This window comes from Porites lutea, chromosome 10, assembly GCF_958299795.1.
Source record: "Porites lutea chromosome 10, jaPorLute2.1, whole genome shotgun sequence".
In the NCBI taxonomy this organism is placed as follows: Eukaryota; Metazoa; Cnidaria; class Anthozoa; order Scleractinia; family Poritidae; genus Porites; species Porites lutea.
In genome coordinates, this window is record NC_133210.1 from 1973007 (window position 1) to 1999930 (window position 26924).

The following is a 26924-nucleotide window of genomic DNA, read 5'->3' on the forward strand; positions in this document are numbered from 1 at the left end:
TCAGTGTACATGAGCCGGGATACTACAGCATTGATTAGAGCATTTTTGCGAGTTAACCGTGTTGATTTCAGGTATACACTACCCAGGATACTACAGGAATGATTAGAGCATTTTTGCAAGTTAACCGTAGATTTCAGGTATACACTACCCAGGATACTACAGGTTAATACTATGCAAGGCAGATAACAATAGCTCAGGAAACAAGGGGACCCAGCATGACCCAGCGAGGTTAATTGTATGCGATATTTTTTTGAGAAAACAGTTGACTCTCTCGAGTGTTGACCTAGAATAGAATAATCCGGACTAATAATTTTTAACATGAAATGCTACTGATATAATTATTAAGTGTTCTTACCTGTCTGGAGTCTCTTCCTTTTTCCTTGATTACTGATGTCACTGATCTGGGCGCCAAACAAAACACGCGCGGTACTTATTTCCCGCCAGAAAAAATTAAAAGCGCTGGCATGAGACGGTGATCAAAATACAAAAGGAAAGGGCCAAAGGCCTCTAGGCTAGCGATCGTTTGTTGTGAGAGTAAAATTGATAAAATATCGAGAGTAATACATTATCAAAAATTATGTGAAATACATCATCAGAGAACACGTGCGAAAAAAAATAATTTCCGCTCGATATTTTTCTCTGTATTTCTCATCAACAAAAAACCGAAATATTAAAAATCACGACTTACCAGCAATTGCTCGGCTAAACAAAGCTAAACTTGCCAAAGTCGATAACCAAGTAAGGATTTCCTACAGAAATAATCTCGTTTAGTTTTCGCAAGGGCACCCAACGAGAATATAGTTCAAAACCACTTAAACATAGCATTGTTCAACGTGTTTTAGTATTTAAATGGTAGACATAGGCATATTTTCTCCCCTAAAAATTTTTTATCTGTTCAGATTTCCTAGCTGAAAGTCTAGTGATCCGAAAATGTTAGGGATCAAAACTCACCTTTTCGAAAATTTCGGCCAGAAAAAAGGCTCCCGAAAATTCCAGTTGACCTTTTTAGGGTAAAAATCCGTTAAAAATGGGCAATTACACCAGTTTTTAGATGTTCGAAAATCCTAGGAGAGGCAGGAAAACAAGAAATTTTACAACAAATGTTCCGAAAATTCTAGATCTCAAATCGTCTTTCAAACAGACATTTTCCGAAAATTGACGCTGGGTGCCCCTGTTTTCGGGAGCCCTTTTTTCTGGCTGAAATGTTCGAAAAGGTAAGTTTTGATCCCTATAATTTTCGCATCTCTAGACTTTCAGCTAGGAAATCCCAAGAGATGAAAAATTTTGGAGGATAAAAATATGCCTACATCTACCGTTTAAATACTAAAATACGTTTAACAATTCTCGTTGGGTGCCCCTGATGTTTTGCGAAGAAAGCTAAGGAAAGATTAAATTTAGAGCTTTTCCGAAACGTGTCGGTCCACGAACTCTATCGCTTGAAAGCGTTGATTACTTTGGAACAAGTGAACGCTACTGAGTGGTCGGAAAAAAAATAAGAATCTTAATTAGCAAAACTGCGATGGTCGGGTGTTGTAAACTATAGGTCTTGTGATGAGCATGCGATTTATTTTCGGCGATGAGTGAAATGACGAGCCATGTAAATCACTTCTTTGATATCTGCAATGATGTAATTTCTCTGGAATCGAGGCCCCTGAATTTTCGTGTATTTATACACTCGTATAGCCTGCTACCGCAGAGGTATTTCTGGTCGTCGCTAACACGAGGACTAAATCAATTTAGAAACAAATAAAAAGTATCATAAACGTTGATAAGGTAGGAAGTAAACAACATTTAGCGAGTAAATCATGTTTCTTGTAGAATTAATCGCCTCCTCATTTCTCGATCTAATCTTCAAGCAGGCGAGACTGATACCGTTGTAAGCACGTTCTTGTTATTCACTCAAAAAAATTTAATAGTTCTTAACAACCCGTTACCTCCTGGTAAAATTTCCTCAAAATATTTTTTCGTTTCTCGGCACAGTTTCGTAATACAGATATTTTTTCTCCAGATACTCCTTAAAAATAAGCAATATTTTCTTTTTTTCGGACTGTTGCATTTGTTCCGCCCAGTAATAATCATAGGGTAGACGGGAACTCTGTCATTTTCTTGAGTTCCTTTAGGCCATGACGGCCCTGCCGCGCTGCTGCTTGAATTTGACGAATCTATAAATTGGGGCAATATAAAATCGTGTAAAGGTATATTGCCCTTATATGGAATAGCATCTTGGTAATATGGCATGAGCCTGCTAGTATAAAGCCAGTCAGAAACGGTGAAATCTTTTCAATAAATAATAATCCTATTTCCTACAATATTAACCCAATAAAACTCCGATACACAAGGCTTCTGATGAAAAACAACTGGTGTTTTATGCTCCATGTTCCTTTAGATAGTATTATTGAATCAGTTATTGCTGTTGGTGGAGTCTTGCTTTGGGTGAGCTCTGTTTGCTGGGATACCCAATAATGACATTTCCAGTTTGGGATAAATTTGGCCACAAGAGTGGCCGTTTATTTCATTTAAGCATATCAAGCTAGGAAAGTCCAGATACACAAGAAGATTAATCCCAGCAAAGGTGAGGGCACACCCGCCATCCGGGAGATGAAAATGGAGCAAAACGGGAGGGAAGGGAGGGAAAAATGTTTTCCAACTTTCTTGTTGCCGTGAGCAGAGAGGCCATGTGCCTCGCTTTCATGTCTTAAAAACACAATATATAATGTCCCGGATGGCAGGAACGTCCCCTCCCCAGTAACTGGAGAAATGACACATTAATCAGTCACATTAAGCATAAAACCATTTATTTCTTTCAGAAATAAATCTCCTTTATTTAGAAAAAAAAGCTTGTACAAAGTTCTGGTTCAAAATAGCCCCCGATATCCACAATATCGATGTATTTTACGGCTACCAACCTACAGAGTAGTACTGCCTACATGCAGGAGATTTAAAAAGCAAACATAACAAACTCAAAGGCTATTTGCAGTCAGTCCCTCACGCTGTACAAAACCACCAGACTGGAGAGCAAGATACCCACTGGGAAAAGACAAACAACGGGGTTTTTTCTGAGAGTCCTAGTGCGTCATGGCGGTTTTGTACCACGTGAATGAGTGGCTGCGAAAGGCCTATCGTAGGGTTCCGAACTAACCACAAGGTTTTTTTTTTCATGTTAACATGCGTTGAAAGGACAGTTTCTCAGTGTCTAATCAGACATTCTCCTTCTTAGATCTTCATCCTAGCAAATATATATGGTCCCTGTAAAAACTATGGCTTACGTGAAGGGCCCTGTTACAAAAGCAACTTAAGATCACCTGCGAATTTTCTACCACCATTTTTTTCATCCCGGGCGAGTTTCTTGCACTGTATAACGGATAACTCGGCCGAACGCTGATAAACGAGTTTAGGAAAAACAAACAGAGCACGAGAAGTTTCCTAGGTACCAAGGAATGAGCACCAAGGCCCGATTGTAGCTCCTAAGGCATCCAGTCCTTGCAACCGGTCCCAGGACCTTAGAAAATCAAAAGCGGTATTTACAGTTCGCAAAATTTGATTTGGTGTAGGGCTCTTCAGTTACTAAATTCTCTGGAGTGGTTTTTCTGAGTTTTTCCCAAACTTGTTCCCAACGTCTCTCATCTCTTAAGGAAAGAGAGGTGCCCTGGGAACAAGGCTGGAGCCTGACCATACTAATGAAAACACCGAGGAAACTGTCCTTTTAACTAAAGTGTACAGTTCATACGTTTATCGCAAAAAAAAATTTAAACCTATAACGTTTTACAACTAACTACATGTGCACTGGCCGGTAAGTTAGCACTCTAAGGCTATGGCCCCACATGAGTATAATCAGTAAGTTTCCACGGATTTTGTGGATGGCTGAAAACTGATGTGGACGCAAAGTACCACAGGTCACCCATTGGAGTGTCCTGAACTGCAGTCCTGTAGCCACAGCTACAATCCAGTAAGTTATCCAAACAACCAACCACTAACTACATGTGCACTACAACGTCGTATCAAAATAACACTCCTTAGAGGAAGACCCAAAACAATGACCGTGTTCTACGAACTCTTCTGGTCGCCTGTTATTCATCAACGCAAATAAATGTTTAAAATATTCAAACTAGCATTACTATTACAACAACAAAAGACGTTTACTATTTCCCAGAACTGGTGGCAGCCTGAGTAGGTCTGACTGTAAGGAAAAAATCATGTTTCCTTTTGAACGAATTACCAATTTAGATCGTAGTATTGATGAACACCCTATTCACAAACTTGCCAGTCCAGTCAATCACTTATGGCAAATGGCAAGCTTCCTGTTTAATAAAACGGGCAATAAAAACGAGCAACCTTTTTTACAATAGTGCTGTACAACGAGTTGAAATAGCTACGTTACGCGACATTCAAACTTATCTTGTAACAAATCGGGTTTGCTGAAACAAATTTCATGTTCTTGTTGCCTGTTTTACCTTACGTTTAGCTGCCAGACACGAATAATACCCTATGTAAAATACTAAATTACCAAAATCCTACAAAATATATCCTTGCATATAGACTATAAAATACAAATACGATATAATACAAGTGATCGACGGGAATCACGACTACTAAAAAAAATTACCTTGACAGTGATTATTAATATAAACGAATACAATATCTTCGTGATATCTAAGCATTGCAACTATCAAAAAATATATGCTGTCAAAGTGGACGGTGGTACGGGGGGAACATGGAGAGCCTTCAACATCACATATAGTTTCTCACATCATCAACAGTTCTTGAAGGAATTCAAAGCTAACTTTTCAAAAATGTCATCATGTCATGGTAATAAGAATCCATTATGCTAGCCCTCTTCACGAAAGTGAAAGGTGTTTGGATATCTGCTGAATAACTTTCTTGTCTTCGATATATCTCTATCAAACACGAGAAGTGCTTCAACTGATATCCTAACTCTGAGGGGGGTTATCAAACACGAGAAGGAGTTTCCTGTCTATAGCCAAACAAAATACACGTAAGGGTCAGCAAACCCTTCCCCCGCACCCCCCTATAATAAAACAAAATAAAAAAAAATACAATTGGCATAGGCTCTTCAGACAAGCAGTAAGGGCAAAAGAAAAAAGTGAATTATAGACGGGAAGTGGCCTCCATGTTTAGATCATTTTCCGCCTTATCCTGATTTCCATTGTGACTAAGCGGCAAAGTATCATCTACGGCGCCATTACAAGAGTCATACTTGCGCAGATCATCACGTGACAGGTGCTCTACTACGCCTGCGCCAATGGAATCTCCCAGCACGTTAACGGTGGTACGGAAGCGATCCCTGCGTAAAACGAAAAAGGAAGATAGTAATAATAATAATAATAATAATAATAATAATAATAATAATAATAATAATAATAATAATAATAATAATAATGACTTTTATTTTAAGAGGGTGACACCAACTACTATGAAAAGTCTCCTCCCTAGTGGCCCTTTAAAAACAAAATTTACAAAAATCAATTACAACAGTCGTGATAAAAAGCCTATTCAAACTTATGATGATAATACAGTGGAACCCTACTAACTCAAACGCTGAAGGGAAACAAAAAATACTTCGAGTTAGCGGGGGTTCGAGTTATCGGGATCGACTGAATGTTCAGTTATGTAAATAATTAAAATGTTCTGATCTTTCAGCGCTTCACTGTATATTAACGTGCAAATTTAACTTATTTCATCAAAAGCGGTAACATGATTATGCATTTTTAGGATAAATCGTTATGTTTTCGCTACATCAATTACAATTAACTTGCTATAGTGTTAGTTTTACTGTTTTTACCGATTAAATAACAAGAAGAGTTAACAGGATGACATCCGAGTGGTGTTACAAGAACCAGAATCCGAGTCATGTATCCGAGTGAATTTCAGTGAAATTTTGATCACGGGAAAGAAAAGTTCAAGTAAACCAAGTAAGAAAGGCTGAAAAGTGGGTTGAAATCCAAGGGAAACAAATTGATCTTAAGACGAGTAAGCGCTGAGTACGAGTTATCCGAGTTCGAGTGATAGGGGTTCCGCCCACCAGTCTGTAGTTTTTTTTCTGTTGTTGCTGTTTTGTTTTGTTTTGTTTTTTATGGTTTTCTGAGTTGACACTACAATTTTCAAGGGAATACTACTTACAGGAACCAATCGACAGCCATGATAAGACCAATATCATCCAATGGTAGGTTGACAGCTTGAAGAACAATAATGGTGGTTACAGAGCCTGCAGATGGAATGCCAGCGGCACCAATGGCAATAGCAGTTGCTGTAATGCTGAACAGTAAAAACAGCAACATTGTATTGTGAATATTATTTACTTGCTATTGCAAGACCTTTTCGTCAGTTGACTACCTTGACAGAATATAGCCGCCTCTAACCGCTCCACGCCGCTTGGAACGACTTACGTCATCGGTATGACACTACAGTGTATTTCAGGCTAACACGCCAACGTCTCTCAGCTTTCGAAAAGTCTCCAGCGGTAGACTACGAGTAGTCCCCCATTTTTCCTCAGAGATAGTAGAGCGTGCTAAACGCGAGCGCGCGTGAAAATCACCCCACGTGAGAAAAGGCGACACGCGGTAGGGAGAGAGAAAAATAAGGGACTACAGACAAAGCCCAAGCTTTTGAACTAATGCGTTGCTCTCACAACGCAAAACTCTGATTGGCTCTTCCATGGAAATCTGTCAACATCTGTCAAAAACGCGTCAGCCGCTATCAACACTCGACATAATCACAATTTACAGAACAAACAACTAGAGCAGAACAAATAACAGCACAGAACAATTAACTAGAGTTGCTCTTGTAGAAGCAACTAAGCAGAGAGCCAACCCGGCAACTGGTGAGGTTCGCGTGGGGAACCGAAACCATGGTCTTGCGTGATCACGAAGTGGGAATAACAGAACAGTCGCAAGGCTGTTAAGCTAATTCAAAAGTTATCACCAAGGGAGGAACTACGTGCTTCAGTCCAAAGACTCACATTATCTCCAGAAAAACAAGCGGCAGTTAAAATTCATGAGCAGTCATGACTGAGTCACATCGCAATTCTCTATAGTTAATGTAGTTTTAGTTTAAGCTGCAATCCATTCTTTGAGATTTGGATATCACCATCCGTCCTGCTAAAAACGCTAATGAGCTGGGCCCAGCGTGACAAAACATTGCAGAAAACCGTCACATTCACGGCCAAAAAGAAAATCGCTTAAAATTATTCAGATCCAGGAGGCAATCGCCGGAGAAATTAAACAACCCAAAACCCTTATTTAGCCGCGTTGAAGAACTCTACTTTTCAAAAGAGGTCAAAGAAAATGCTCCTGCATCAGAGGGCAAATCATGCCAACCATAAACAATGACCTCAGAAAATTAATATGCGTGTCACGACCTCTCAGTATGAAATAAGCGGCAAAAAGCACATTTGCTCAGTCAAAACGTTTTCCTCCAGAGCAGAATCTACCCGTCAGAGAAAAAAAAATTCATTGGAACAAGCAGCGTTGTGGCATGAGTTAGAGTCCTGTGTTGCCTACACTATCAAGTTCTTCTCGCGAAACAGCCATGAAGAAAATTAGTATCTGGGTTTTCTTTTGCTTGCAATAAATATCCCCCGCAGTTTACCGATGACAAGAGCAATGACAGCTCAATAAGGGAAGGAATCCCATTGGATCTGCTTAATTGATTTGGAAGGGGATACGAACTTCACACTCCAAAATCAGTCGGCCGTGAAGGGTCAAAAGCTTGGGCTTTGTCTGTAGTCCCTCATTTTTCTCTCTCCCCGCCGCGCGTCGCCTTTTCTCGCGTGGGGTGATTTTCACGCGCCCTCGCGTTTCGCACGCTCTACTATCCCTGAGGAAAAATGGGGGACTACTCGTAGTCTACTCCAGCGGCGGAGAGAGCAATAAGAAAGCCGCTGTATTCGCAGGATTTGATGTTATGAATTACTAGATAAGATAGCCAGGAATACGACCGCCTGTCGTCTCTACTTGTCACGAGGAATGTTTCAGAGACGGAGAGCAATGAGAATCGGCGGTATTCACAGGCTAACTAATACGCTGTAACAAGATTCGGTGGGCAAAGCGATAAAAAGCCACTGGTTTTTCTGGTTACGTCTTGCACACGACGACACGGCTTTATACCGCCAACGTGACTAGACAGCTTTTTGGCTGAGCGGTGTCGTGGTCTTTGTCATCCCCGTAGGAACTCTTTTAAGAAGAGACCATGAGGGTTAAATAATCTTCATCCTTGTTCTATATGCAGATAGAGGAAGATTTTAAACACTGGACGAAAAAAATCAGACATGCGAAGCCTGTATTTGAGCAGCTTCTGGCTAATAAATTACTAACACTCACCAAATGGCGATAATTTTTCCTCCAGACAGGTCATATCCGTTGAGCTGCGCAATAAAAATGGCTGCAATGGCTTCATACAAAGCTGCACCGTCCATATTCACTGTGGCGCCAAGCGGCAAAACAAATTTGCTGATGCGAGGGTCCACCCCGTTGTTTTCTTCAAGGCAGCGTATAGTGGTTGGCAGAGTTGCCGCACTGATGAAAAAACGGAAATTTTGAAACAATCAAAATGACAAATTAAGGGCGTTTTCAGAGTGAGAAAAGTCGGTAAGATCAAAATAACTCTACAACTAATAAGGAGTTAGTGTAAACCCAAGTCTTTTTTAAAGACATTCAAGGAGTCGCGGAAAAGAAACTAATATTGCAACTCAATCAATTCTTAGCCTGTTCCAGGCTTTCATGTTGTGGCACAGGGCGCCCACACAATCTGTTTGTGCAGCCGATTGTTATTTTATAGTAAATGTACTGGATTTACCGTTTGCTTCGCCTATAGCGATATATCGCTAACTATGTATATAAATCAATGATAAGTAAACGTTGAATTACCTTGCCTGTGGTGTATAGTCGTCCTTTTGCCTCAAAAGCGGTTTTTTGAGCGATTTTGAGTGAATTTGAGTTCGCCGTTGACTGTTCCATATAATAGAAGGACAAGGGAGGAATCCTTGTTTTGAAAGGGTTCCAGCGCCGGAGCAATTTTTTCCCCCAAAATTGCATTGCCCCGCTTTCAAACTTCGCAGCATAAAGGTCAAAAGATTCACGATTCTTCTCGTACCTTCCAAACGAAAATCCATCCAAACGGCCCGGAGCTAGCCCTCGAAGAAAATCAAAATCCCACAGTATTCGAGCGACTGGAATACGTAGCAAGATTCATACGTGCCAGCCAGAAACCGTCCCGCTGATTGCCTCTTTTTGATTGGATGTCGTTAAACAACAAACGCTTGCCAAGTCTTCTTCATCAGTTATTATTTAACCATTTGTTTAACTTCATCCAATAAAAAAAAGGCAATCAGCGGGACGGTTTCTGGCTGGCACGTATGGATCTTGCTACGTATTCCAGTCGCTCGAATACTGTGGGATTTTGATTTTCTTCGAGGGCTAGCTCCGGGCCGTTTGGATGGATTTTCGATTGGAAGGTACGAGAAGAATCGTGAATCTTTTGACCTTTATGCTGCGAAGTTTGAAAGCGGGGCAATGCAATTTTGGGGGAAAAAATTGCTCCGGCGCTGGAACCCTTTCAAAACAAGGATTCCTCCCTTGTCCTTCTATTATATGGAACAGTCAACGGCGAACTCAAATTCACTCACAATCGCTCAAAAAACCGCTTTTGAGGCAAAAGGACTTCTATACACCACAGGCAAGGTAATTCAACGTTTATTTATCATTGATTTATATACATAGTTAGCGATATATCGCTATAGGTGAAGCAAACGGTAAATCCAGTACATTTACTATAAAATAACAATCGGCTACACAAACAGATTGTGTGGGCCCCCTGTGGTTGTGGGAAGGACAGTGCAAAGAGATGGAGATATGTCCAGGATCGATCTTGTTAGCAAAAATTTGCTAGCAAATGTTTTTCGCAATTGTCGCAAAAGAAATAATTAAGAAAAAATTATGTCAGAAAATCACTAACAAATATCGCAAAAATCGCAAGAATAACAAATCTAACAAGAATCAAGACTTAGAAAAAAAAGACGCCAAAGAAGGGCCCCGAAATGTCCGCAAATATCGCAAAAATCGCAAATATAACAAGGATTTTTCTTCCTAGCTACAAACACCCATGACAAATATCGCAAAAATCGCAAACATAACAAATCTAACAAGAGACAAGACTTAGAAAAAGAAGAAGCCAAGGAGGGCCCCGAAATGTCCGCAAATATCGCAAAAATCGCAAATATAACAAGGATTTTTCTTGCCAGCTAAACACACCCATGACAAATATCGCAAAAATCGCAGAAATAACAAATGTAACAAAATTGCTGACTTAGAAAGTAAAGAACCAAAGAGGGGCCCCGAAATGTCCGCAAATATCGCAAAAATCGCAAATATAACAAGGATTTTTCTTGCTAGCTACAAACGCCCATGACCGAATATCGCAAAAATAACAAATCTAACAAGAATCAAGACTTAGAAAAAGAAGAAGCCAAGAAGGGCCCCGAAATGTCCGCAAATATCGCAAAAATCGCAAATATAACAAGGATTTTTCTTGCTAGGTAAAAACACCCATGACAAATATCGCAAAAATCGCAAAAGTAACAAATCTAACAAGATTCTAGACTTAGAAAAAGAAGAAGCAAGGGAAGGCCCCGAAATGTCCGCAAATATCGCAAAACTCGCAAATATAACAAGGATTTTTCTTGCTAGCTACAAACGCCCATGACAAATATCGCAAAAATCGCAAAAATAACAAATGTAACAAAATTCCTGACTTAGAAAGCAAAGAAGCCAAGAGGGGCCCCGAAATCTCCGCAAATATCGCAAAAATCGCAAATATAACAAGGATTTTTCTTGCTAGCTACAAACACCCATAACAAATATCGCAAAAATCGCAAAAATAACAAATCTGACAAGAATCAAGACTTAGAAAAAGAAGAAGCCAAGGAGGGCCCCGAAATGTCCGCAAATATCGCAAAAATCGCAAATATAACAAGGATTTTTCTTGCTAGCTACAAACACCCATAACAAATATCGCAAAAATCGCAAAAATAACAAATCTGACAAGAATCAAGACTTAGAAAAAGAAGAAGCCAAGGAGGGCCCCGAAATGTCCGCAAATATCGCAAAAATCGCAAATATAACAAGGATTTTTCTTGCTAGCTACAAACGCCCATGACCGAATATCGCAAAAATAACAAATCTAACAAGAATCAAGACTTAGAAAAAGAAGAAGCCAAGAAGGGCCCCGAAATGTCCGCAAATATCGCAAAAATCGCAAATATAACAAGGATTTTTATTGCTAGCTAAAAACACCCATGACAAATATCGCAAAAATCGCAAAAGTAACAAATCTAACAAGATTCTAGACTTAGAAAAAGAAGAAGCAAGGGAAGGCCCCGAAATGTCCGCAAATATCGCAAAAATCGCAAATATAACAAGGATTTTTCTTGCTAGCTACAAACGCCCATGACAAATATCGCAAAAATCGCAAAAGTAACAAATCTAACAAGATTCTAGACTTAGAAAAAGAAGAAGCCAAGGAAGGCCCCGAAATGTCCGCAAATATCGCAAAAATCGCAAATATAACAAGGATTTTTCTTGCTAGCTACAAACGCCCATGACCGAATATCGCAAAAATCGCAAAAATAACAAATCTAACAAGAATCAAGACTTAGAAAAAGAAGAAGCCAAGGAGGGCCCCGAAATGTCCGCAAATATCGCAAAAATCGCAAATATAACAAGGATTTTTCTTGCTAGCTAAAAACACCCATGACAAATATCGCAGAAATCGCAAAAGTAACAAATCTAACAAGATTCTAAACTTAGAAAAAGAAGAAGCCAAGGAAGGCCCCGAAATGTCCGCAAATATCGCAAAAATCGCAAATATAACAAGGATTTTTCTTGCTAGCTAAAAACACCCATGACAAATATCGCAAAAATCGCAGAAATAACAAATGTAACAAAATTGCTGACTTAGAAAGCAAAGAAGCCAAGAGGGGCCCCGAAATGTCCGCAAATATCGAAAAACTCGCAAATATAACAAGGATTTTTCTTGCTAGCTACAAACGCCCATGACCGAATATCGCAAAAATCGCAAAAATAACAAATCTAACAAGAATCAAGACTTAGAAAAAGAAGAAGCCAAGGAGGGCCCCGAAATGTCCGCAAATATCGCAAAAATCGCAAATATAACAAGGATTTTTCTTGCTAGCTAAAAACACCCATGACAAATATCGCAAAAATCGCAAAAGTAACATATCTAACAAGATTCTAGACTTAGAAAAAGAAGAAGCCAAGAAGGGCCCCGAAATGTCCGCAAATATCGCAAAAATCGCAAATATAACAAGGATTTTTCTTGCTAGGTAAAAACACCCATGACAAATATCGCAAATATCGCAAAAGTAACAAATCTAACAAGATTCTAGACTTAGAAAAAGAAGAAGCCAAGGAAGGCCCCGAAATGTCCGCAAATATCGCAAAAATCGCAAATATAACAAGGATTTTTCTTGCTAGCTAATTCCTGACTTAGAAAGAAAAGAAGCCAAGAGGGGCCCCGAAATGTCCGCAAATATCGGAAATATAACAAGGATTTTTCTAGATGGCTTAAAACACCCGTGACAAATATCGCAAAAATCGCAAATTCAAAGGGAACGGAGGGAGGGGAACGGTGGATTAGTGTCAGGGTTTCGTTTCAAACACCGATAGTAAGGTCTTTATTGGGGTTGTCACGGTATATCTAACAGCAGTGGCGAGTACCCTTAGTTACCCCGGTTCAATAAAATTTACCCATGGAGATTTGTGATAAAGCAATGACCAAGTATTTGAATTTTATGGTAATTCTTTATTACTAATTACCGACTCAATTTAAAATATAAGGTGGGAAATTTTGTGTTTACGCATTTTCTAACAGGAACTATGAATGTTAGGCCTGTATGAATGTATAACAAGAGTGTTTGATCACATTAATTACAGGCATGATTAGTTTGAAATATGCATAAGGTAAAATATTCCATGCTTAACTGGGATATATCTTAAAATGGCTAAATTTAGTTGCATGACTTCTTATTTGTTCTGGGAGAAGAAAAGATCCACGATAATCGAATAAATTGTTGTGTACGTACAAATTAATCCCTTAGAAAGGTATGGCTTATCTTCCACACTGATTTTCATACATCTCTTTAAGAATAGTTGAACTTAGCTTAAGATCAAAGCATAACCCTTTGGTAATCAATTTAGTAACTCCGATAATCTTACTATTAATGATATGCTGTTGTTGTTGGCAGGAAATAGTTTGTGACCAGGAAGGAAATATTTGTGATTTGTAATATTTGGGACCTTAAGGGTTGCTTCATTCCAAATTATACTAAATTCCATTCAATTGGTAATGTTAATACTTTGTTTAACCCGTTCACTGCCAGAGTACCTGACGGAGTTTTGTAATGTGACTCTAACTTTTGAGTCTGTGGACGAAATCCTGTGATGTGACCATTCATGAAACGTCTCTGCCTGTACTTACACATGGTGCTATTTTTTGGTGCTATTCTTTCCCCCAATGTGCTCTTCTTGATATTTTGAACGATGGTTGCGGTGGGTTCTTGGGCATGAAAGTTCTGCTACCACCCCCTTTTATTGCTTAAAATTTGCCCCCTTCTGTGCGCGGCACTCCTTTTTATGCGTTATAGCTGTATGTTGATGGAAGAACGAAGCATACACAGATTGATATGACAGTATTTTGCTACTGTCAGTAATTTCGGGGTCCTTCTTGCCTTCCTTTTTTTTCTAAGTCTGGAATTTTATTACATTTGTTATTTTTGCGATATTTGTCACGGGTGTGTGTTAAGCTAGCGGGAAAAATCCTTGTTACTTTTGCGATTTTTGCGATATTTGCGGACATTTCAGGGCCCTTCTTGGCTTCTTCTGTTTCCAAGTCTTGATTCTTGTTAGATTTGTTATTTTTGCGATATTTGTCACGGGTGTTTTTACCTAGCAAAAAAAAAAAATCCTTGTTACTTTTGCGATTTTTGCGATATTTGCGGACATTTCGGGGCCCTTCATGGGTGTTTTTAGGGAACATGAAAAATCCTTGTTACTTTTGCGATTTTTGCGATATTTGCGGACATTTCGGGGTCCTTCTTGGCTTCTTCTGTTTCCAAAAAAAAATCCTTGTTACTTTTGCGATTTTTGCGATATTTGCGGACATTTCGGGGCCCTTCATGGGTGTTTTTAGGGAACATGAAAAATCCTTGTTACTTTTGCGATTTTTGCGATATTTGCGGACATTTCGGGGTCCTTCTTGGCTTCTTCTGTTTCCAAGTCTTGATTCTTGTTAGATTTGTTATTTTTGCGATATTTGTCACGGGTGTTTTTGGCACATTTCGGGGCCCTTCTTGGGTGTTTTTAGGTAACATGAAAAATCCTTGTTACTTTTGCGATTTTTGCGATATTTGCGGACATTACAGGGCCCTTCTTGGCTTCTTCTGTTTCCAAGTCTTGATTTCTTGTTAGATTTGTTATTTTTGCGACTTTTGCGATGTTTGTCACCGGTGTTTTCACCTAGCAAGAAAGATCCTTGTTACTTTTGCGATATTTGCGGACATTTCGGGGTCCTTCTTGGCTTCTTTTTTTTCTTAGTCTTGATTTTTGTTAGATTTGTTATTTTTGCGATTTTTGCGATATTTGTAAGTCATTTTCTGACATAATATTTTCTCAATTATTTCTTTTGCGACAATTGCGAAAGCAATTTGCTAGCAAATTTTTGCTAACAAGATCGATCCTGGACATAAGTGAAGAGATGTGGGCAGTAAAACAGCGAGGGCTGAAGGGGGGGGGGGGGGGTAGGGGGTACTAACTGAACGCCTGGAACAGGCTATCTACTTATCAACCTCCTTCTCAGGGTCGCCCCCAACTCGTCCTCCGGAGGACGCGTAGAAGGGGACCCTGGGAACGAGATAACTACTTCTTCTTTCTGTTCAGTAAATCCATCCATTAGAGTTGATACGGTTTCAAGCTTAATATATAAAAAAAAAAAACATCATAACCAGTCCGGGTTGTTATTTTTTCCACGTCAATAAACAGAACTTTGAGCTTTGAGTAGTAGTTCTGGTTGGGGACAAAAACACCTTCGTGTGCATTAAAGAAAAGCTTAAACGCTACGGGTTTAAAACAAGTACATTCATTTCATGATTTTTTTTGTGCTTACAGCTGTTTGGGATAACACGCGACCTGCGTCATCAAACACGTTTCAGAATGTGGAGTTTTTCTTTGACGTCAATCAAACCGTTATCATAGCATTAACCTGAGATCAGGCTCTATTGTCGTTTCGCTTTGTAAATAACATTCCGGCGGGCATGGCGAAACGAAAAGAGAATTTTGGCGGTAGCCGTTAGAGAGAATGTATGAGAACCGCTTAAATGGGGCCTGATCTCAGGTTACCATAGCATCCAGTTCTTGCTTATCAAATCAGGGGCGGATCTAGGGGGAGGGTGCAGGGGGTGCGCATCCTTCCCTGAGATGACCTGCGGTTTTCTAATACAACTGGTATTCTGCAAAAAGGAAAAAACTATGTGGTTTATGGGTGTTGAAGTAGAGCAAGAGACGAGTGCACCCCCTCCTAAAAAAAATCCTGGATCCGCCCCTGCAAATAAAGGCGGAAATAACGAGCAGAAGCGGCAAAATTAAATGTTGGCGGGAACATGCCGATTCATTTTCACCCTCCCATATCCGTGTTTCTTGCGGATTTGGGAGCTCTGTAGGAACAATTTCACCTTGGGAATCTAAACTTGTCACGTTTCAGTAAGAAGGTAAAAAAACTTGAGAGCTAAAACGTGAAAAGATTACATCACACAACAGAACATCAAAGTACAAATCCTCCCGATCGACAAGGCCCGGAGCGGGAAAACTTACCGCGCTTTTCCAAAAACACGCGAACTCTGCTGAAGTTTAAAAGCAACGAACACACACAAAACTGCTCAAAATCAACCAATCACAAATCACAAATCACAACCATGATCTTTTGAAACCCGTTGAAGTAAACCTCTGTTTCCTAAGACGTCCGCTATGGTTAAGGTGCAGAAAGCACCGAGCCGCTAGATTTTGATTGACGTCGCAAAAAAAAAATCCAAAGACGTTTTTGACATCGCAGGTCGCGTGTTATCCCAAACAGCTGTAAGAAAAAAAGATAGGATATTGTGCTCACTAAAACTAGAATGATCTTTGGAACGGGAGGGTGGACAATTCTCAGTTACAGGTACCTTGAACTTATGCCAAAGGCAGTCATGAAGGCGTCCTTCATCCCATACATGAACTTAAAGGGATTGGTTCTTCGTACCACGAAGAAAATGAGAGGCAAAATGATAAACGCATGGATAATCAAGCCAACCATTACTGTCACAATGAACAAGGCAAGCCTGCTCATTTCACCACCGATATCTTCCATGCTGGCAACTCGCTGTGCTATGAGACTGCACACACCTAATGGAGCATACCTAACAAAAAACGGAGAATAAGATGGCTGATGTGAGATAAATGATCATTCTTAATCTCTTCAAAAAATGTCACTTAATGAACGCAAAAGTCGGAATTTTTGTACCCCACTACAATAACAAATATTGTGAAGTACGTAAATGAGAATTTCTGACATATAAAATATTGAATAAGCACGTATTGGCGAAAATGCAGTAAACCTTTGCTTCATCAGTCTTTCACGACAAAAAGAAACACTAGGGAAAAAATTGGGTATAATAAAAGCTGTATTAACCCTGCATTAAGCAGCTGCAGACACCCGGTATTTGGTAGAAACAAAAGTAGCTACAGACACCCAGTATTTGGTGGAAACAAAAGTTAGACCCCACTTCATTATATCGAGGGTTAGCGTCAGCCCCCTGTCCCAGCTATCCTGGACCAGCCAACTTTTCATACATTTCCTAACAAAACGTAGAGAACTGTTTACGTAAGCAGTGGCGGATCCAAACCCTCAGATAAGGGGGGGGGGCGGTCATCCAGATCCTGAGATAAGGGGGGGCCCAGTCTCCAAAAAAATTTTTTTTAGCCTTTTGGGCCTCAGTTTGGTCCAAAAATAAGGGGGGGCGGGCCCCTCTCCTAGATCTGCCACTGGTAAGAAACAAAAAGTTGCTTCAGCTAGAGGGATGATCTAGCTGGGTCACCTCTTTGGGATGGTAGGGTCACCCTCCAGGCCATTCCAACTTTTCTCCATATTAACACTTTGGCTCACCCAGCCAGGCCAACTCAGTCCATCATAGGGGTCAAACTTTTTTCTCATATAGACGCTTACTCAGGTTGACTCAGCTGGGAAGGTACCTGACCCTTCTATCTGGGTCAGTTTTCCCCATATTAATGGAGCCTACGTGAATCTAAAACTTGTCTTAAGTTCAAGTTTATTAAAAACACTTTTGATACATGCCATAACTGATCCTTGCCCGCACAGTGGCCTACAGCTAATCCAGGCGGGAAGGAAAAGTAAAAAAGGTACAATAATAGGGTTGAATCATTCCCACATCTTTTTGTAAACGGAGCCAGTAAATACATTGTATTTAAATAAACCTTTCACTCGCACATGTGAACAAAGTCAAAAGTTCACTAAATTTCCAAATTTCATTTTGTCTTAAACAAATAGTACTATTTAAAAGTACTGCCACAAAGGTTCAATTTGAATGATTACACCAAACTTTCAAGCGTCCATCATTTTCTCTAGCAGTAAATGGAAGAAAGACATTAGTATGTGTTAGATAGGTACATGTATATGCTAAGATTTCAAGTCCAAGGGTGACTAAAGTCTACTGCCTCCTAAGAACACATTTATAATCAGGAGAAAAAGTAGTGAGAAATTTTCCTCTAAGCAAAAATGCTTTGATCTTATATCATATTCAGCTCATAATTTATCTTTTAAGAAATGTGTGGACATCTTTCTGGAGAATTTAAATGAGGATATCAGGGCTTGATGGGCTCATCAGGACTAATATCCACATACAAATTCTCCATAATGGTCTCCATACATTTTCATAAAGAATGGGTTGAGAGAATTTAATCAAAGCACTTTAAATTCAGTGATTATTTCATTAATTCTCATAACCTCTTCTCTTGATTATGTAATGATCTTTTAAGGAGAAAATTGATGTTGGTCACTCAGAATTTAGGGTTACATAATGTAATTAAAACTAAACAGATTCAATTGCATCTGTGCCACCTACCACATGATAAGTGTTACTAAAATCATAACAGCATCATTGAGTGCAGAAAAGAAGGATGTCAGAGGTTTGGCTTTGGGTCCCATTCTTCCCAGTATAATTCCAAAAACGATCGAAAACACAGCCAAGCCAAGAATATTCATTCCTCCAGTGGGGTTAGTCCCAACTCCGACAGGTATTGTGTCTGAGCTGGGGTATTCCTCCCGCGATATAGTTGTGATGTTGACTGTGGCATTGATAACTATGGTTTTGATGATCTCTTCATCGTCTCCAATTTTTACTGGGGAGTTGCCTGTTACATTGTACACTTCGTATTTTCCAGGATCAGATCTATACTGTGTTCTTTTCTGCAGGGAAGATAAAAAACAGAGGAAACTAGTCAGACTTTCTCAACTTTCTCTTTTGTAAAGAATAAACCTTTGCCATAACAAGTCCGGTGATACCTTCAGTACCCTCTCAGTCCACTGGAGAACACTGTCATAAAGTCTTTGATTGTTTTTCAGGCGTCATCTCTTTTCAGCTTGTTTTTAATTCTTTTCTTATTTTATTTTTGTTTTTATCTTTCTTTTTTTGCTTACATTTACAAATTAAGATCTCCCTGTGCACCTCATGCCATTCACACACTTGCCACTTACCCAAAACGACCATCACACCCAATATTTCTTTCAGGGAATTGTAAAACAAAATTCTTGTCATGTAAAAATCACTGTTCTGGAAGTAATCTAAATGAGTGTTTTGGATGAAATGAAAGTGTGCAGGATTTTTAATGTAACTGTGACTAAGTGGAATAACTTACTCAAGCTAAATCTCAAAGTTTCTGATTTACAAAAGTAATATTGAACCTACTGTACATCTTGCAACCCTGTTGGAGGCCGATCAGAGTCTGAATCACTCCCGAGACAGAGGTACAGTGATAACAGGACTTTACATAATTTACATGTTGTTAACTAGTTCAAGTTGTGATATTAGCACTTAAAATTAATGGCAATTTTTGTTTAGCTGCATGACCAGCATCATTGAAAGCTTCACAATATTATTGTCATCACCTGACATGCACATGTAGCTGCATTACTTTAGTACTTATGCAATATTGCACACAGCTCATCCTTTTTTATCATTACTGCAAATATAGCAATCCAGGTTACTCTTCTCGATGAAGAAGAAATTAAGAATTAAGTTCCTTTCAAACAGTGAAAACATTTTACTGAACATCAACTACCAAAATATACCGCAGTCATGAATTATAACAAACTAAATGCAAAGATTTTTATTTAGTTCCTGTTAATAAGTTCCTGAAGATATGAATAATATTGTAAACACGTTATAATGGACATCCAAAAACATCAAACTTAATCTTACAGTGTACATACATGTAACAAAAAACGTTCAAATCTACAATTATATTAAAATTGACAATTTCCTTTCTTTTAAAAAATAATGCAGTCTGAAATCTAGAAAAAGAATTTATTTCCATCAGCTGTTTAATTTAACTGTTTCTAAAGCCAAACAAATAAATGAAAGAATTCACCAAAAAAAAACACAAATTTGTTTGCAAAAAAAGCTAGAGAAACAATGTGTGCATGATCCTCTCTGAAGTTGAAAACATACCACATCAAGAAAGTAATAACAAGAAATAAAAACCACACTGTAATTCTTCCATAACAAGAAAAAAAAATTTCAGTGCAAAATAATTTTGTTGTTCAGTTTAAAAATGTTCAGTAAAATTATTTTCCTTCAGTTTGAAAGGCACCTGATTCTTCACACACAACCAACCAACCTGACGAAAGGTCGCCTCAACAAGGTTGCTCGGAAAACAGCTCCTGGAAATATTTAACTATCAGTGTATGACAGGATACATGTATAAAGCAATCACTTACAAAATATGTAAAGAAATACAAAATAGGGTAACCCTGATATCAATAACACCATGTATGGTCTGTCGTTTTTACAAAAAACAGGAGTTTCTTAAACAATAAAGTCTGTCATTATCATTGTCATTAAAATTATAGATCAGATTGCAAAAATTGGAATGTCAGCTGATCTGATCTAAGATAACACATTAATTATCTTACAGGTCAAAATTGACAGCACTGTGTTATATATATTTTAGGTGAAGTAAATCAGAATTGTTGTTGTTGTTAACTTACAAGTTACAAATAAATTTTGTTGAATAAACTGTGTTGAAATTAATGAATTCAGATTGAAATTTTTTAACCTAGGTTGATTCTCAATTTCCATTGTGTCTTAGCCCTAATTCAAAGGTAATTGAGAACCAACCGTGGTTAAAAAATTTAACCTGGATTAAATTTTGAACTGTATACATGCACTTGCAGTGTAGAACAAGGAAAGGACTTAAAGGGAAGGGAAGGACACAATCAAGAGGGAGAGTGAGAACAGACATATGATTTTTGGCTAGCATTTAAGTGGGCAATAGGGAGCAAGTTCAAAACATTTTGCAAATCTGTGTAAGACATTTTGCAGAAGAAATTGTGCAAAAGGAGTTGCTGGGAAATGCAGGGCAGGTAAGGACAAGGAAACAGGAATATAAAATTTCAGGATAAGGAGTAACCATGGGTACCTCCTTTCCCATTGTAGCCCGTGAACAGGCTCCCAGGTGGAGCCAGGTGAAAATAAAGTCGATGAGCAAAGCAAGCTGAGTGTGGCCTGAGGGAGAAAAAACAGCAGAGAAGCCTGAAGCCTTTGTTTTGATGCCGCCCCAACCATACCAGATTCTGGTATCATGATTTGATTGGTTAGATCACTGACTGTCATGCAATGCTCAATGCCCCCAGGCCCCGCCTGAGCGCCTGCAAAGGAGACAACAAAGCTACCAGATCATGGCAATTTCTGAAAAAGGGGTACAATTTAAGGCCTCTATTATCCCTGTTCAGGTATTTTCCCCTCCCTCCTTATGAGAGCAGGGTCCGAAATTAACTTTTTAATACGAGCGCCAACTGACGATCAAGTATAAATTTTTGGTCGCCAGAGGGCAAATTGTGGTCGCCAAAAATTCCCCCTCCCTTTTTTTCAAATAAAAGTTTAAACACGAATAAAAAATGCATGGTATGGACGTTTTTGTGCTTAAAAATTGCAATACTTCCGCTTCCGATACCAGAAAGAAACCGTACGTGTACAAGTGAAGTCTCATTTTTTCAACAAATTACTTTTTGGAGATATACATGTAAAGCCATCTGATCTAGAACGTAGGAACAGAAAGCTGTCTGCCTATGACTGCACCGGATCATATCAAAACTACTTTCTTCCGATAACTACCACGAAACAATCCACAAAACAACCACGAAACATAGCCGCCATGTTGCTCGTACCAGGCCTCATTTTTTTGTGCCACATTACTCGTAATGGTGGCTTGGAAACGTTCAACTCGTATTGATCGTAGCTGTTGCGGAGGTATTATTACAGGAAGCTTTGTTTCACTTTTAATTAAAAAATATCAGCAGGACAAAAAGTAAGACACCTTTTGGCAAATAGCTTTGAGGTTTCAATTCTCCGAACGTTTAAGTCCACAATAACAACCAGCTTTACAAGTCGCTAGCTGGCGACCAGCTAATGAAATTCTGGTCGCCAGGACTAAATTTTTAGTCACATTGGCGACCAGGAAGGCGCAATTTCGGACCCTGGAGAGGTTTGCTTATCTCATTTTCTTAGGTCCACCTACGGTGGCCCACAACTGTCATGGCAAAACCAAAAACCTCACAGCAAAAACAAAATACCCACGGCAAAACCGAAAACCTCATGACAAAAACAAAATACCTCACGGCAAAACCAAAAACCTCACGGCAAAAACAAAATACCTCACGGCAAAACCGAAACCTCACAGCAAAAACAAAAACCTCACGGCAAAAACAAAATACCTCACAACAACAACACCCTCACGGCAAAACCAAAGACCTCACAGCAAAACCAAATACTTCACACCAAAAACCAAATACCTCACGGCAAAAGCAAATACCCACGGCAAAACCAAAGCTATTTTGTTTTTGCTGTGAAGTATTTGGTTTTGCCGTGAGGTTTTTGGTTTTGCCGTGAGGTATTTTGTTTTTGCCATGAGGTTTTTGGTTTTGCCGTGAGGTTTTTGGTTTTGCCCTGACAGTTGTGGGCCACCATATCCACCAATCTATATGTTACCAAATCTTTGAGTGGAAATGAAATTTTAAAAAGCACATCACATACGAATCGTCTCCATTCCCCATCAAATAGCTTTCATTACTTTTAGGAAACCCTGGTTCTAGAGAAAGAAAAATTGTCTGAAATAATTCACTCATAAATTGGCAAATTCCATAGGCCACACCCACTCAGTCACATGGCCATCTACGGAGGGAGAGAGAATTTCAACCCAAAACCCAACTGTTAAATTACGAGATGTCGATAAATATGCTTTGAAGACTGATGGACAACATTTCACAGCGCTGAAGTCTGATAATCTCTTCTGAGAAACAATGGACAATAATAACATGAAATGAACAGTTTTTTGGCACCTGTTTAAGAACTTATTTTGTCTTCGAGGTTATATTTAATAAGTTGTTGCACACAATTTAACTTGTTGGTCTTCAGTTTCCTAGCTGACTAAATTACATTTGAATTTCAGCTACAGAATTCAATTCGCTCCTTTGAAAATCATTTTGTAAACCTCTAACTTGTGGTTGAGTGTCTTGTAACGCTCCACACCTGTTCCTATGTTCCTCTTTTTATTCTAACGAGCATAATTTTGCTGCTGTTTCGATGGGTATATGATCAAAATCGTTTGTTTATATATCTGTGCAAAACGCCTAACAACCGCGTTGAAATCTTGACCATCAATCCGATATATAAAACTTGGTGGGGATTGCGTGCCATGTGTATCTAAAGGTGTGATTGCGGAGGCGTGACCACCGTCGGCAATTGATCAGTATCTCCATGTGATTTATAGTATTTTCCCAAATTTTAGTAAACAAACAATGAATAATTATGCTTGAACCTTACCTGATCAAGTCTAAAAAGGAGTCCAAGTTTCGGTACGGTCTTGGCTTTGCAGCTGTACCAGTAGGATCATCTTTTCTGCCAGGTCTTATCGATGAAACTAGCACCATGCCCAAGATGGCGGCTGAAAGCGTGGTGGTCAGGTAAAACAACAGTGCACGCCGACCGATCTTTCCCGTTGATCTTGCGTCAAGATGAGATACAGCGGTGATGAGACTGGCAACAATGAGAGGAAGAATAATAACTTGCAGCATATTCATAAGTAACTCGCCTGGAAATCCGATAAGCATCGTGGTCGTAGCCTTCTTTTCTGGAACGGTTATGTCCTGAACTGGTTTGTTTACGAGAGCCCCGATCAGGAAGCCGACGGCAGCGCCGACAGCTAGAAGCACCATGAGCAAGTTTCGGCTGATCACACCCATAAATGACGAACAGCACCTGCTGCAAGCATTGTTGCTGCTGCGAAAACGTCCGCCAAATTTGCTCGCCATCACGTTCACTCCGTTTTGAGCGTCGCTGCGGATTGAATGAATGTTAATTTCAGCTGGTAATTTACATGCCGAGTAACACGTGAGTGATTTCCGAGACAAAGCCACAAAAATACCATTATGTAAATAACGTAGTAAGCGATCGGATGTGCATCTACGTTCTAACAGGTTGCCGTTCGATATTATATCATGGTTTCTTGTTCAAAGTCCGTTGCTGCTGTGGCCCCGCGCTGGAATACTGAATACTGAAGAACTGGACTGGACCAGAGTACATATTGAAACTGCATTTGTGATTCAACAGGACTCCCAAGCCCATTGTTGTTGGGAATCATTAAATTATAAGGGGTTCTAGCAATCACTAGTTTATAGGAGTCAAAGAGTAATGGAAAGGCAGCAGAATTCCTTACACGTCTTCTTGTGTTATCCTTTTTTCATCCGGGCATTTGAGACCGTTTCACAGCGATTCTAGCGAGTTTAGTTGAAATAATTTATGTAGAGCCATAAATATTTGGTTCAGATTAACCCTAAGGGGAAAACGGCACAACTAAAACTGACGCGGTCTCAAATGCCAGCAACACCCAATGAAGTCAATGAATGACACATGAAGACGACGTAAGGAATTCTTCTTCTTTTTTACCTGTTGAGTCGCGCAACAGCGATTGCTATAGCATCCCTATACAAACCCGCAACTACAGTTTACACTCATGTGCCTGGGCTATCTGTGGCAACTCGGTGAAAGAAGAAAAGAACAACTACCCCACCCCTCCCTCCCCTTTATCCCTTCCCACCCTAGCCTTTTCAACGCCTGTCACACAGGCTGAGAACAGCAAGCGTGAATTAAAGTTAATTTCTTGTACTGTATGTAGCGTTCATTTTTCTACGTGATCTCTTAGCTTCGAAAGACAGCAGAAGCTCTCGAAGAAGCAGACGTTAAATAATGCAAGGTCATGATGCTGCATCTGACAGGTTCGTCAGTATTGCGATATTGGCAAGTCTAAAGTTTCCTTTTTCTCTTAGTACACGTGAAAGTAATATAGCTTACTAATTCAAATGGTGATTTCTGAAACACACGCGTGTGTACAAAATGCTCTTATGTGCGGCTCCTTTGGCACCCACTCTCGAGCTCCAAGACATGATTTAGCCTGTTATCAGCTCTACTGATGTCTTGATTTGCGTGATGGGCAGAAAGCCAATCAAACTGGCAGAAGAGCCACATATACCGGCCTCATTCCTCCAGTCTAACCAATAAAATTAACCTTTCACCAAGATGTTTTGTCATTCTATCTTTAGAATCTGTGGACGAAATCCTGTGGTATTAACAATTAAATGAAACCTCTCTTTTGTCAGACTTTTTCCACAGTGCTATACTGATGTAGCAAGACAGAATGTATGTAGTTTTTAGAACTATACAAGTCTTACGATTTTTTTGTACTACATTTTCACATAAAGGTGACTTGGCTGAGGAGGACAAGAGAGGAATAGCTGATTAAACAGCATTGGATGTGATACCAAGTGAATCAGCCACATTTTTACATAGGACTCATGTGGACTGCCTCCTACCCACACGTCTTTCCGGCTCTCGATGAATATTTGTCCTTGCGTTTAATCACCAGTCACTCGTGTGTCACTCGTGTGTCACTCGCGTTTCGTGCTTGCCTCTGTACGAAAAATGAAGCGCCTGAGCGAGGCAGGCCGAGGGACATGAAAAGTAACCGGGCAACAGTAGGATATAATATACCATGTAAGAATATGGTTCACCAACAAGGAATCGATCCACGGTACGATTATAGCATACTTAGACAGACTGTGACTCACTAGGGCCATTTATACGAGAAAAAATAAGACGTGTCTTAAATAAGACGCGAACTGTACCATTTATACGAGCATGTCTTATCTAAGACGAGAACAGCTCGTATATATGGTTCGCGTCTTATTTCTGTTCTTGACTCGTTTTCATGTGAATGTTGCCCCAAGCAACGGCAATCCAACGTGGCGCGCCAAAATTAACGCATGCGTACTATGCGTTCGCGTCTTATGTAAGACGCGAAGGTCATTTTTACGAAGTTTTTCTCGCCTTAGCTAAGACGCGTCTTATCTAAGAACAGGTGTTAAGGGCTGTTCTAAAATAAGACGCGTCTTAGCTAAGCTGCGTCTTATTTTAGACGAAATGTGCCGTTTATACGGAAAGTTCGCGTCTTATTTAAGACGCGTCCTATGTAAGAGGCGTCTTATTTTTCCTCGTACAAATGGCCCGTATCGGGCTCCGGTTCCTCGCTGGTGAACGACATCTTCACGTGGTATGTTTCTTGCTTCTGCTGTTCGTTTACCGAATAGAGAGGACCCTGGGAATGAGTTTGACATGGGAGCACCAAATTGGCATCTGAAACATGCTGAAACAGTCTTATGAAAACAAGCGTGGGCTGTGTTGATTCAAGAACGTTAAAACATCTTGAATGATGATCAAAATAGACAAATAACAAAGTTGTCGCTGAAGGTCCCTCATTTACATGTTGTTTCATGACATGTATTAAGCTTCGTGTTCAGAGGTTAACTTCAAATTCTCTTCCTCACGAACATAGACCGACTAGACCTGCGATAGACTTCAACGTTTTCACCTTTTCCCGAGATTACTGCTATTTTCGTCAAAGATACTGTCACGGCAATCTTTTCTCTCTAACATCGCGCTCTAGATCTTAAGCGCCTCTATCATACAGTTATCTTCGAAACTGAGAGGCGGAAACACAGAGATAATCCTTATTTCAAACTCGCCAGTAGGTTACCGATTGTAGTGGAAAACACTTAAGATAACGCAGAAAGCAGATAAGTTTCTACACAGCATTGCCATTACTTCTCGAAATTCTAATCAATTTTGATAAAAAGATCTAAAAAGAGACTCAGGCTAACCACCTTAAAAGCAACTTAAGCTCAATTTGACTTCATAAGTCTACCTACTTCGTTAAAGCGTTGTATCCAAAGCAATTTAGGGCCGTTGCCATCCAGCCAGCCCGGCATAAATTAGGGTTGGCCGAATTGTCTTTTTGACTGAATTAAGTACTTGAAATGTCAGTCGTAATCACATTATTAATAAAGTAGATCTAGATACAATTACACAAAGCAAACCTTGTTAGTTCAAGTGAGGAGCTCATTGCAGCTTTGTATCGACAAAATTTCGTCTTGAAAACGGGCTTTTATCTTCTGCAAAGTTTTGGCACAGGACAAGTTTGGTTATAAACAGTGCAGTGTTAATGACCTCTAATGTCAAT

At 39.6% G+C, this 26924-nt stretch overlaps 1 protein-coding gene across 3 annotated transcripts; it reads right to left on the bottom strand.

Annotated features, from left to right (window-relative positions):
* Window positions 1–3708: 3708 nt before the first annotated feature.
* On the bottom strand, window positions 3709–26906 carry LOC140949915 (excitatory amino acid transporter 1-like). Of its 3 annotated transcripts, none has more exons than XM_073399069.1 (8): window positions 26782–26906; window positions 23177–23689; window positions 19974–20016; window positions 18200–18543; window positions 16244–16477; window positions 8337–8531; window positions 6139–6273; window positions 3709–5302 (listed from the first exon to the last, which is right to left on the bottom strand). In XM_073399069.1, the coding sequence occupies exons 1-8, from the start codon at window positions 26805–26807 to the stop codon at window positions 5107–5109; spliced, it is 1686 nt and encodes a 561-aa protein (XP_073255170.1). In that variant the 5' UTR covers window positions 26808–26906; the 3' UTR covers window positions 3709–5106. The 3 variants fall into 3 exon arrangements, with proteins under 3 accessions (XP_073255170.1, XP_073255169.1, XP_073255172.1); XM_073399068.1 differs by lacking the exon at window positions 26782–26906 and adding an exon at window positions 26614–26672; XM_073399071.1 differs by lacking the exon at window positions 26782–26906 and adding an exon at window positions 24069–24154.
* Between the last annotated feature and the right edge of the window lie 18 nt (window positions 26907–26924).

Coding starts and splice junctions, on each gene's coding strand:
- LOC140949915 (XM_073399068.1), bottom strand. CDS start 26,657: ATGGCAACGGCCCTAAATTGCTTTGGATACAACGCTTTAACGAA. Junction 16,478..18,199: donor TTAGTAACACTTATCATGTG/GTAGGTGGCACA, acceptor GTTTTTTGTTAG/GTATGCTCCATTAGGTGTGT. Junction 5,303..6,138: donor ATGGCTGTCGATTGGTTCCT/GTAAGTAGTATT, acceptor CGTTTTACGCAG/GGATCGCTTCCGTACCACCG.